Source organism: Emys orbicularis, chromosome 2, assembly GCF_028017835.1.
Source record: "Emys orbicularis isolate rEmyOrb1 chromosome 2, rEmyOrb1.hap1, whole genome shotgun sequence".
In the NCBI taxonomy this organism is placed as follows: domain Eukaryota; kingdom Metazoa; phylum Chordata; order Testudines; family Emydidae; genus Emys; species Emys orbicularis.
In genome coordinates, this window is record NC_088684.1 from 283,448,387 (window position 1) to 283,461,600 (window position 13,214).

At 44.8% G+C, this 13,214-nt stretch overlaps 1 protein-coding gene across 1 annotated transcript in view; it reads left to right on the forward strand.

Moving 5' to 3' along the window:
* RHEB (Ras homolog, mTORC1 binding) overlaps positions 1–13,214 on the forward strand; it is a 61,642-nt gene that overhangs the window by 32,363 nt on the left and 16,065 nt on the right. The window contains exon 4 of the mRNA XM_065398915.1: positions 9,551–9,633. Coding sequence (XP_065254987.1) covers positions 9,551–9,633 — 83 coding nt within the window. The remainder of the gene's footprint in view (positions 1–9,550; positions 9,634–13,214) is intronic.

The window sequence follows — 13,214 nt, forward strand, 5'->3', positions numbered from 1 at the left end:
GTCGATGCTCCGGCTGCTGGAGCATCAAAGTGATATGCTCCTGCGTATGGTTGAGCTGCAGGAAAGGCAGCAGGAGCAGAGACCGCCGCTACAGCCCCTCTGTAACCAACAGCAGGAGCAGAGACCGCCGCTACAGCCCCTCTGTAACCACCAGCCCTCCTCCCCAAGTCCCATTGCCTCCTCACCCAGACGCCCAAGAACACGGTGGGGGGGCCTCCGGCCACCCAATCACTCCACCCTAGATGATTTCCACAGCAATAAGTTTTAAAGTTTTAAAGTGCAGTGTGTCCTTTTCCTTCCCTCCTCCCCCACCCATCCCGGGCTACCTTTGCAATTATCCCCCTAGTTGTGTGCTCAATTAATAAAGAATGCATGAATGTGAAGTAACAATGACTTTATTGCCTCTGCAAGTGGTGCTTGAAGAGGGGAGGGGAGGGGAGGTTGGGGTGCTTGGTTTACAGGGTAGTAGAGTTAACCGGGTGCGTGGGGGGGGGGGCTGCGATTTCATCAAGGAGAAACAAACAGAAGTTTCACACCATATCCTGCCCAGTCACAAAACTAGTTTTCAAAGCCTCTCTGATGCGCACCGCGCCCTGCTGTGCTGCTCTAACCGACCTGGTGTCTGGCTGCGCGTAATCAGCGGCCAGGCGATTTGCCTCTACCTCCCACCCCGCCATAAATGTCTCCCCCTTACTCTCACAGATATTGTGGAGCGCACAGCAAGTAGCAATAACAATGGGGATATTCTTTTCGCTGAGGTCACAGCGAGTCAGTAAGCTGCGCCAGCGCGCTTTTAAACGCCCAAATGCACATTCCACCACCATTCGGCACTTGCTCAGCCTGTAGTTGAACAGGTCCTGACTCCTGTCCAGGCTGCCTGTGTATGGCTTCATGAGCCATGGCATTAAGGGGTAGGCTGGGTCCCCAAGGATCACGATAGGCATTTCAACATCCCCAATGGTTATTTTCTGGTCCGGGAAGAAAGTCCCTTCCTCCAGCTTTTGAAACAGAAGAGAGTGCCTGAAGACGCGAGCATCATGTACCCTTCCCGGCCAGCCCACGTTGATGTCGGTGAAACGTCCCTTGTGATCCACCAGGGCTTGCAGCAGCATTGAAAAGTACCCCTTGCGGTTTATGTACTCGGTGGCTTGGTGCGCCGGTGCCAAGATAGGGATATGGGTTCCGTCTATCGCCCCACCACAGTTTGGGAATCCCATTGCAGCAAAGCCATCCACTATGTCCTGCACGTTTCCCAGAGTCACTACCCTTGATATCACCAGGCCTCTCATTGCCCTGGCAACTTGGATCACAGCAGCCCCCACAGTAGATTTGCCCACTCCAAATTGATTCCCGACTGACCGGTAGCTGTCTGGCGTTGCAAGCTTCCACAGGGCTATCGCCACTCGCTTCTCAACTGTGAGGGCTGCTCTCATCTTGGTATTCTGGCGCTTCAGGGCAGGGGAAAGCAAGTCACAAAGTTCCATGAAAGTGCCCTTACGCATGCGAAAGTTTCGCAGCCACTGGGAATCGTCCCAGACCTGCAACACGATGCGGTCCCACCAGTCTGTGCTTGTTTCCCGGGCCCAGAATCGGCGTTCCATGGCATGAACCTGCCCCAGTAACACCATGATTTCCACATTGCTGGGGCCTGTGCCTTGTGAGAGGTCCATGTCAATTTCCTCATCACTATCGTCGCCGCGCTGCAATCGCCTCCTCCTCCTCAGCTGGTCCTCCTGGTTTTGCTTTGGCATGTCCAGGCTCTGCATATACTCCAGGACAATGCGCGTGGTGTTCATAGTGCTCATAATTGCCGCGGTGATCTGAGCGGGCTCCATGATCCCAGTGCTAGCTATGGCGTCTGGTCTGAAAAAAGGCGCGAAACTAGTATCTAAAGACCAGGGGAAGAAGGGAGGGAGGGAGGGAGGGAGGGAGGGGCGGGCGACTGACGACATGGCGTACAGGTACAGGGAATTAAAATCAAGAAAGGTGGCTGTGCATCAGGGAGAAATACAAACAACTGTCACACAGAATGCCCCCCCCCCCAGAGATTGAACTCCTAAGCCTGGGTTTAGCGGGCCGTTGATTTGACGGAGGGAGGGGGGAAGGAAATGAATAAAACACAAATCTATTTTTTACATCTTAAGACGACAGTGCAGCATGACTGATAGCCCTCGGCATTTTCTGGGTGCTTGGCAGCCAATACTTGGCAGCAAATAGTATACTACGACTGGTAACCATCATTGTCCAACGAGGACGGTTAAAGGCAAGGGGTTGCTGCTGTGTAGCAATGTAGCCCCACGTGTGCCAGCCACATGTCTGCCAGCACCCAGATCGCCCTCGGCCTTTTCTGGGTGCTTAGCAGACAATACTTGGCAGCAAATAGTATACTACGACTGGTAACCATCATTGTCCAACGAGGACGGTTAAAGGCAAGGGGTTGCTGCTGTACAGTAGCCAGAAGGCTCGGTAAAGGCGCTCAGGCTACAATAATCTATGAGCATTTCAGGCAACCTCTAAATTTACTTGCTTTCAGACCTGAGGAAAGCTCTTCTTTCAGATCTGCTGAGCACCCAGATTGCCCTCGGCCTCTTCTGGATGCTCAGCAGACAATACTGACAGGACGGTTACCAGTCGTAATAAACTATCTACTGCCAAAAGGCAAGGGGCTGGTGCAATGCAGCCCTACGGCTGCCAGCCCCACAGCTACCAGCATCCCGAGCGCCGATGAAGGCTACTACTCATGCTGCACCGTCTACCGCCAAAAGGCAGTAATCTGCTGCTGCTGTTTAGCAATGCAGTCACACGTTTGCCGGCACCCGGAAGACATATGGTGACGGTGAGCTGAGCTGAGCGGGCTCCATGCTTGGCGTGGTATGTTGTCTGCACAGGTAACCCAGGTAAAAAGGCGCGAATCTATTGTCTGCCGTTGCTGTGACGGCGGGGGAGGTGCGTGACGCAATGTACCCAGAACCCCCCGCGGCACTGCTTTGCATCATTCGGGCATTGCGATCTCAACCCATAATTCCAATGGGCGCCGGAGACTCCGGGAACTGTGGGATAGGTACCCATAGGTACCCATAGTGCAATGCGCCGGAAGTCGACGCTAGCCTCGGTACTGTGGACGCGGTCCGCCGACTTCATGCACTTAGAGCATTTTATGTGGGGACACACACAGTCGGCTGCATAAAACCGGCTTCTATAAATCCGGCTTCTATAAATCCGACCTAATTTTGTAGTGTAGACAAGCCCTGATAGAACCTGTTATTGCAGACTCCAAGAACCAACTGCCATAGGCTATGCATAACCAAAATGAAGGTGGGCGTGATTTTATTTGTAACCTGTGGTGATAATCACTGACATTCATATTTCTGTGGTGCTCATGAATGAATGCCTAGTGGACATAGACCAATATGCTGGATCCTGCAATTAAAGTAGACTTCTACATTTTGTTAAATCCCAGAGAGTAGGTGGGTTGTTTGTGCACACGGTCTCAGAGATGTAGGGAATGTTCCAGGAGGTTTTGAACATAAATGGTCTATGGCACAGTCATTTGGCTTGATGATGTTAGGGACTCTGCAAAATTTAGCTTCCATAAAGAAATGCTCAAGCATGTGTGTATGCATGATTCTCATTTAATCCCATGGCCTTGTATGTATATACATGATTTTGTATTTCTAAGGATTTAAATTCAGGGCAAGATTACGGAGAGTCTGCCTTTTGCCTTTTTATTGTGTGACATCTCCACTATAGGCACTAATATCACTCACTCATAGTTCTGTCACTCCTATGTGTGGTAGGGTTTCACTGCAGCATAAGCAGTGTTACACAATTTCTTCATCAAGAAATAGCTCCCAATGGTAAGTGTGTGTCTCTAGAACCAGTCCCTGTGCAGCACAGAGGGAAGGGGTTTTATTCAAGGTACTTCCTGGTGCCAAAACAGTTGAGGTTGGAGACCCATCCTAGACCTGAGGCTACTTACTCAACACCTATGTGAAGGCACAGAAATTCAAAATGGTGATGTTTGCAGTGATGATTCCATAACTAGAGCAAGGAGATTTGTTTCTCAGCCCTTGACCTTCAAGATTAATATTTCCACCTCGCTACCCACCCACCCCACAAACGATTCCCCAGTTTTATTGTTAGCCATGACCACTTTCAATACAGAGTGCTCCCCTTCGGCCTATCATCCAGACTGAGGGCCTTTTCGAAGGTTGTCTGTGGTAGCAGTGAAGCGCTGCAGGAAAGATATCTTCGCTTCCCCTTACCTGGATGACTGGGTGCTGAAAGGCCACTTCTTGGAACTGTCTCGGGCAACTTCTGAGGCCATAGACCCCTTCCTTGAATAGGGCCTACAACTGAACGTACAAAAAAACTATCTTGACCCCTGTGGAAAACTTAGGGTTCATAAGGGCACATCTTGATCCAGTGACCGCAAGAGCCTACCTTCCTCTGCACAGGTTTGTGGCTCTTTCCAACATAGCAAAAACAATTCAGCTCAGCCCTCAAGCCCTGGTCAGGAACTGCATTCAATTACTGGGACAAATGGCAGCCACTATCTTTGTTACAGAACATGCCAGGCTTTGAATGCCATGCCTTCAAGGGTGGCTTAGAAAGGTCTATTCACCCACCAGACAGTCTAAATATGCTTCTGCTCATAACTACCTTCATAAAACAATGCCTTGACTAGAAAGACCATCACAGCATGTGCAGAGCAGTTCCATTTACACGTCTTCACCCAACTGTCATAACTGCTAGGGTGGGAGCACATTTAGACACTTACGTGATTCAGGGCAGGTGGTTGTCACAAGAGACAGTGCTACACATCAATCTCCTGGAACTCGAGCAGTCAGATATGCCTGTCTCCAATTCCTACCACTAATCGGGGGCAAACACATAAAGATCATGACAGACAATATATCCTGCATGTTTTACATCAACTGCTCAAGAGGAGCAAGATCTCCTTCCCTCTGCACTGAGGCTGTCAGGCTTTGGGACTGGTGCATACAACCAGATCACCATCATAGTGACCTATTTCCCAGGGATTCAGAATGTGACTGCAGATGCACTCAGCAGACACTTCTTCCAAGACCACAAGGGGAAATAGACCCCAACATATTACACCACATATTCCGTCAATGGGGCACCCCTCAGACTTATTTGCCACAGAGTCAAACAAGAAATGCACCCACTTTGGCTCAAGGGGCGGACTGGATCACCATTCCTTGAGGGATGCTTTTCACCTTCACTGGTCATCAACCCTACTGTATGCATTCCTACCAACTCCCTTGATAGCCAAAGCTATGCTCAAAATAAAGACCGAGCCAGAGTCATTCTAATAGTTCCAACCGGGCCCAGGCAAATGCGGTTTCCTTACCTGATACAGCTGTTTGCTCTCAGATTACTCTCCATGCTGCTCCCAATCTCTCCCAAGAGGGCAGGAAGATGAAGCATCATGAGATTGGGATGAAACATTTAGAGCATAGTTGGTCGATGGCTCACAGGATTAGAGACAGCCTGCTCAAAGACTTAGAGTACTATTACACAGCAAGAAACAATCTACTTGTTACCCATATTCTCAAAAATGGACACAATTTGTCAGCTGGTATGACTGTAGACAGATTCCACCAATGACCACGTCACTTCCAGATATACTGGAATTGTGCCCTAACTCTGAAAACCTCGGGTCTATCAATTGAGCTCTATACAGGTCCACCTGGCAACCGTCACGGCTTTCCACCCCCAATAAAGGTTTATTCTATCTTTGCCTATCTGACCACAGTGAGATTTCTTAGAGGACTGGGAAACCACCAATCCAACATCCTGCTCCAATATGGGACCTTAATCTGGTCCTCAAATGCCTCACAGGACTGCCCTTTGAGCCTTTGGCTACCTGTTCACTGCTCCATTTGTCAGTGAAGACAGCATTCCTGATAGCCATTACATAAGCGCGACACATTGAGAAATAGAGGCCCAGATATCATGCGCCCCCCTCCCCCCCCCCGTGTGTGTTTTAAGGATAAGGTCATGCGGCCCCACCCCAAATTCTTACCTAAGGTTTTTTCCGAGTTGCATCTCAATCAGCCCATTCACGTGCCTGGCTTCCACCCCAAAGCGAATTTACATCGCCAGGATGCACTGTTGCACGCCCAGGATGTCAGGAGAGCTCTGGCCTTCTATCTAGACAGAACAAAGACCGTCAGAGAGACTGATAAGTTAACTGTTCACTAGCAGATAGGTCAAAAGGGTCGGCAGTCTCTCACCAGAGATTTTCCAAGTGGCTATCAGGCTGCATTAACTCTTGTTACCAGTCTTGCAACATTCAACCACTTTTGGTTATAAGCATCCATTCTACAAGGGTTTATTGCCACTTCTAGGGCCTTTCTCAAAAATGTGCCGATTATTGAAATCTGTAAAGCTGCTACTTGGGCATCTATATTCATAAACAAGCTAGGGAAATACAACCTAGATGGAGCTACTAAAGTTGGGTGCATAACTGGTTGGGAAAACTGTTCCCAGAGAATAATTATCAGGTTCATAGTCCAGCTGAAAGAGTATATCAAGTGGGGTCCTGCAGGGATCAGTTCTGGGTCTGGTTCTGTTCAATATTGTCATCAATGATTTAGATAATGGCAGAGTACACTTATAAAATTTCCGGATAATACCAAGCTGAGCGCATTTGCAAGTGCTTTGGAGGGTAGGATTAAAATTCAAAATGATCTGGACAAACTGAAGAAATGGTCTGAAGTAAATAGGATGAAAATCAATACGGACAAATGCAAAGTGCTCCACTTAGGAAGGAACAATCAGTTGCACACATACAAAATGGGAAATGACTGCCTAGGAAGGAGTACTGCGGAAAGGGATCTGGGGGTCATAGTGGACCAGAAACTAAATATGAATCAACAGTGTAACGCTGCTGCAAAAAAAGCAAACATCATTCTGGGATGTATTAGCAGGAGTTGTAAGTAAGACATGAGAAGTAATTCTTCCGCTCTACTCTGTGCTGATTAGGTCTCAGCTGGAGTATTGTGTCCAGTTCTGGGTGACACATTTCAGGAAAGATGTGGACAAATTGGAGAAAGTCCAGAAAAGAGCAACAAAAATGATGAAAGGTCTAGAAAACATGACACATGAGGGAAGATTGAAAAAATTAGATTTGTTTAGTCTAGAAATGCTCCTCTACCTGTCCTCCCCCTCTGCTTCAGAGTTCTCTGCCATGGGACTTTGCGGTAGAGAAGGAACTGAGGGCAGTACTCTCGCACAGTACTACATAACAGCTCAGGGCATGAGACGGACTAACATGCACATGCGGGCTGAACAGAGACTGCTATGAGAAATCTCCAATCAAAGGTGCAGGGAGTGTTAGTGCACCTAGAGTGTAGCACCCATAGGGAGAGACAGCTCAAAGAACCAGTGTTACTGCACAGGGTGAGTAACTTTCTTTTGGTGCTAATATTTTTGAGTTCCTCATATGCTATGCTGGCCAAATGGCGCTTCCTCACGCCTTGCTGTCTTTGGTGTGGTGTTGAACTGTATAATGCAGGCTAGTGGACCAAATATCATGATTTTTGGTCATTTGTGTCAGGAGCTGGGTAGCTACCTTTGCTTCTCTTGCAAATTGTAATGTTCACAGAAATCAGAACCCCGCCTTCCCAAGAACTTTAATTCAGTCTAAAAAGAATACCATAACTCACCCAATTCCCCAGCCAACACAACCTTAAACAGAGTTCATTCTCAAGGTTGAGGTTCAATTTCAGTATCACACAGTTGAAACTAATTCTTAATTAAAATAGCATTGTCTCATTAGTGGTTATTTTTAAATCTTTCTTTCCCATGGATTCTTTGTTTTCTTTGTTGGCTTCAGTGGATTGGAGGGGAGAGATCTTGTGGGTGGGTAGATGTTGAAAAACATTGTAAATGCATTAGAACAAGCTTTGCTCCGTTTTGTTTACTTTCCCAATAGACCATGGGGGCTGCTTAAATGGATACATATAACATAGCAAAGATTATAGGAATAACTACTTTTGGTGGTTTGTGTGAATCTCTAATTACTGGGCCACATTATGTTGTTAGTTGGCAAACTTCTTAAATGTTAACTGTATAATTCCAACATAAGAATGGCCATACTGGGTCAGATCAAAGGTCCATCCAGCCCAGTATGCCGTCTGCCAACAGTGGCCAATGCCAAGTGCCCCAGAGAGAGTGAACCTAACAGGTAATGATCAAGTGATCTCTCTCCTGCCATTCATCTCCACTCTCTGACAAAAGCTAGGGACACCATTCCTTACCCATCCTGGATAATAGCCATTAATGGACTTCACATACCAAAAAACATCTCTAACAAGCAAAAAACATCTCAAGCAAATAACAGCCAAGCAGACAGTTGTGAAAGTGTGAATTAGAAAGGGTTGAGATAACAACCATTTCAGTACAGCACAGGATTTGATACTGAAACCTGTAAAGCTGGAGGGAGTGAAGTGATGGGTTGATGGGAGTACTGTGAAAACAAGAGCCTTGGTTAAGAGGTACTAGAGGCTGGGGGACAGGTGATGATAATTGTTACCAAAGCTATTCCAATTGATAGAAATCCTGTGGAATGCCAAGTACAGTCTAATGCTTAGTTTGCACATCCACCTTCTGTTGCACATGCTATAAAAGTGATCCAAGTCATTTACTTTACAGTCAGTAACCAAGTTGCACACTTATCTGATATTTGAGCAGTAGTGGGGCTTTGCCGCACATTAGAGCTGAATATGAAGCACAAGAGAAGACAAGTTCTGTCTAGCTTCACCTTGCTAGAAAGTTGTGAAGGTGGGGGAGGACTAGATAAGGGTCCTTTCCCACTTGCTCATTAGGAAAGGGGGAAGGAAGGTTCTCCTGCGTAATATAGGCTGGTGACATGTGAAAGTGAACAGTTTGAGCAATTGGATTGACTGACAAGAGATGAAGTGGTCGCAAACTAAACTTTTTAAATCTAGCATCAGAACAAAATCTATATAGAATTTAGAGGTGGTCAAAAATTTTCCAAGATGTCTATTTTTTAGAAATGTTGAGTGTGTGTGTGTGGGGGGGGGGTGGTAGGGAAAATACATGAAACTAAGCATCTTGATATCAAAGCATTCCATTCTGACACTTTTTGGAGTAAAATGTTTTGATATTAATGATTTATCTTAAATTTTAGTTTACAGTATAAGAAACAATCTTCTTAATTTCATTTTGTGGGAAATTTTGAAATTCTTTGTTTTTGTTTAGCATATATTGTGGGGGGGGGGGAGGGGAATCTACAGCTTCTTACCCCTAGCTTGCTTGACTTTTTCTGAACATCCCTATGTAATCCTTAAGGAACAGGCAGCCTCCACCATGATGGCTGCCATGGAGTCTGATTCACCTGTATTGACATTGTTTAAAATCTTTACAAAGGGTGTTCTTGCAATTCATGTCTTATAAATACGGTCAGCGTTTAAAACTGCTGGTGATCTGCTGTCACTAAGATTCTGACTCTTGTGGCAATAACCATTTTTTTTTTTAAAATATCATTTTCCTTCCACAGGATGAATACTCCATATTTCCTCAGACATACTCCATAGACATTAATGGCTACATTCTCGTTTATTCAGTCACATCAATAAAAAGGTAATAGAGTTCTTCTGTGTGTATATTATGAGTAAGCTACTGATTTGAGATTCATGTGGCTTCAATCCCTGGCTCTGCCACAGACTCCCTATATGCCCTCGCAATTCTTTAATCTCTGCCTCCATTTCCCATCAGTAAAATGGGAATAACAATTCTCCTCACAATAGCATTTGATAATCTTTACTGTACCTAAGCAGTTTGCAAACTACAGTGGTTGGGGGCAAGTAAAGATAGAATCCATATTCAAGTGTATTGGTGATGAACTTTGAGTAAAAAGATGATCAAGCGTAAGTATTCCTAGTGCTGCTCATTGTGGTATGTGAGTACAAAGAGGCATAAGTAAACTGAAACATGACCTAGAATAGTAATGGCACTACATGTTTTCTGACTTTTCTCCTTGGGTCAGAAATCCCGTGAACATAAGAACCATATTGTTGGTTCTCTTTCCTCTTAGCCATATAAACTTAGGCTGTGTCTATACTACAGCTTATTTTGGCATAGCTTATGTCACTCACTGGGGTGAATAAATCTCCCCTCCCCCCACCTGCCCCCCAAGCAATGTAAGTTACATCGACATAAACGCCAGGGTTGACAGCACTATGTCAGTGGGAGAGCTGCTCCTGTCGACATAGTTACCGCCGCTCGCAGGGGCTGGAGTAAGTAAGCTGATGGGAGAGCGCTCTCCTGTCTGCTTAAAGTGTCTGCGTTAGCAGTGCCACAGTGACGCAGCTGCAAGCTCTGTAGGGTAGCTGTAGTCTTGCACTCAAATAGAGCTGATTCTTCTTTGTGGGATTTTTCTGCCTTGCCCACCTGTCCAGTTGACTGGTAGAAATTGCCTGTTCAGTGCTATGAGCTTCTGGGCAATTGACAGTGTATATGAATTTGGCTTGTAAGCTACTTTTTTATTTGCAGTTTTGAAGGACATGACTTACTGTAAAATAGTTTCTCAGAATAGCTATTCAGATTTCAGAGTTTGACTTAAGGTCCTTTTTGGCTTGAGGGCCCGGCTTTCTTCTAGGTAATCTCTCTACTGGTAAGAAGCACATTAACCTCTTTATTAGGTTTTTGTACAGTCATTGGCACCATATTCTATTAATCCCCTTCCTTTTTTGGACCCCTACGTTGTCTTCTTTCTATAAATTTGGTGGGTTTTAGCGGCAGGATTTCTTTTTAAAGTTACCATGTACAGCATCTGCATATCAGTAAAAGAGGAAGAGTTAGCAATGTAAAAATAGTAGCTTCCTTATGTAAGCTACTAAATAAGTAAAATCTAAACCTTCAAGTTTTTTTGTTTTTCGTTTGTTTTTTAAACAGAAGGTCCTGAGCGACCTCTCTTCCTGTTCAGCACATAGGGACACTTTGAAAGAAAACAGTTGCTTGCATTCTTGACCGGTACTGGAGTGTCTAGTATGTTTGTCCTAATCTGAACTCTACTGGGCTGCTCAAATGCTCTTATGGTTGCTCATTATGTTAATACATAAAGTATATGCTGAGTAGCTTCATCAGATCTACCTAATGAAACAAATTAACATTCTGTAGTATTGAGGAATAATGTTAAAGGGAGCATATGTTTTAGACAGCTGCTTCTGTCGCTATTTACAGGATCTTTCACAGTAACAGGTGATGAAGGTAAGAATTGAGTCTTAAGACTGTGAAATAATTATCAAGCACCCCCATGTACAAACTCTCTAACACAGACTTGGTGTTAGCATTCTCTCCTTCTGGGGAAGGCACTCTGGCTTAACTTCAAGACAATACTTGAAAACCTGGGGATTTATGGGACATGGAGTCTCCCATCTTCTTGGTCACTAGTTCAGATCTGGGCTTAGCTAGTAGCATGGTCCTAAGTAAAATGAGTTGGTGGTCTCAATCTCAGTCCACTTCAAAGGGACAATTGCCTGCATCTGCGACAGTGTACTGAAGATGTAAAGTTCCCTTATTTGTAGTTTCACTTAGAGACACGGATAGAATAGCAACAGAGGCTGAATCTTTGCTGCTAGAGTTACTACCTTTCAACCAGAGTTGAGGCATATTGATGACCTGGAAGCTTCCACGGATTGTCCTATACCTGATTGGTAATAACTAGAGGATTTAATTATTTTAACTCGGGCTCCAGTTCTTTATTATGTAGTGCTGCAAAGTCAAGCAGTCAGATGAAAAATAGAAGTTTGTCCTGCCTAACAACTGTTGGGATGCCACTGTGGAAGAGTTAAATTCTAGTGTAAGCTTAGCAAAGAACTACAGAATGTATTCAGACTACCCTAGGTCTCTATACCTACAAGTTCTTTTCTAGGTTTTTTTTTTTAAATGGCTTTTTATTTACTGCTTGGCTCTTAAAAAGTAGAAATCTACTTGAATTGTAAGGTGTCACATCCTGCTCTACTGCTTAGAGAGTCTGGATGCAGGACAGAACATATCCTGTAACACCGCACCCTGATTGCCTAAGTACTCTGGAAAGCCAAAGAGGCTTTGATTTATCTTCTGCTTGCTTGTTGATTGCTACTCCAGTCTGACACAAGTTTGCCAGTGTTGCTCTTGGTTCATATAGCTAGGTCACTGGCTATATATTGACATAGGATCTGAACATTTGAATACTGATACGGTAGGGTACTTGTTTCTTTCCATGCTTTTGTTGTAGATCCTTTTGGAAAATCCATTCTTAAAAAAAATTCTCTTCTATATTGAGTGACTCGAGTGCAGTGTTTGTCAAATGGAAATTCATAAAAACGCTCCCGAAGAAGCAAACAATGCCCTACTTCTCTAACCTGGTCTTAAATTTGCTCACAATCAAGGTTATTGAAGGTTTCTCGTTCTGATTTACTTACTTAAATTCCTAATTTGTATCACAAAGTAGGTTCCATTACTTTGTATCGTGTGTCGTCTCTTGCTGGTGGTCCCTGCTTTCTTGGATTGTCTTTCTTCTAGTGAGCAATAACATGCATTATAAACCCAGTTTATACTTCCTTAATGAATCCTTAGTTACTGTCAACCTGCAGAGAATAAATTGTGGCCCTACAGTTACCTTGTCTTTTAATTTAAAACTTAGTTAATTCCACTTGCTAATGTAGGAAATCCGTTCACAAGGTAGTAAAGATGAAGTGATGTGAAACAGCAGTGTAATGCTACCTTGTTTTGGGTTTATTGGCAATTGTTTGGTCCATTATAACAATCATTAGAGTTCACTGTCTCTGTGTATTTCTATGTTTTGTATTTTCATTGGCTCTTGCAATCTCCTTCCCAAGTGTCTACAGGCTGGCTTTAGTCCTTACTGGTTTAGGCAGGAGAGTGCATACCTAACTGTGGGCCAGATTCTACAGTCAGGCTGACCTATAGTCTGCCTGTGGTCAGCTGTTGAGCAAAAGAGGCAAAGATGGCTTTAGGCTACTTTTATGGACCCTGATTCTTGACTAGTTTGACACCAAGCTGGTTTCCTCATGGAGATTAGACCAGTCTTGTACACGGAGGTATTCAAGGCATCTATCTTTGTGGCACGTATTCAATGCAAATCTGTGCTTGAAGAATCAGGCCCTTGGAATTTGAGCTCTGATTAAAATGCCACGTAAATGAGCACACTACTTATG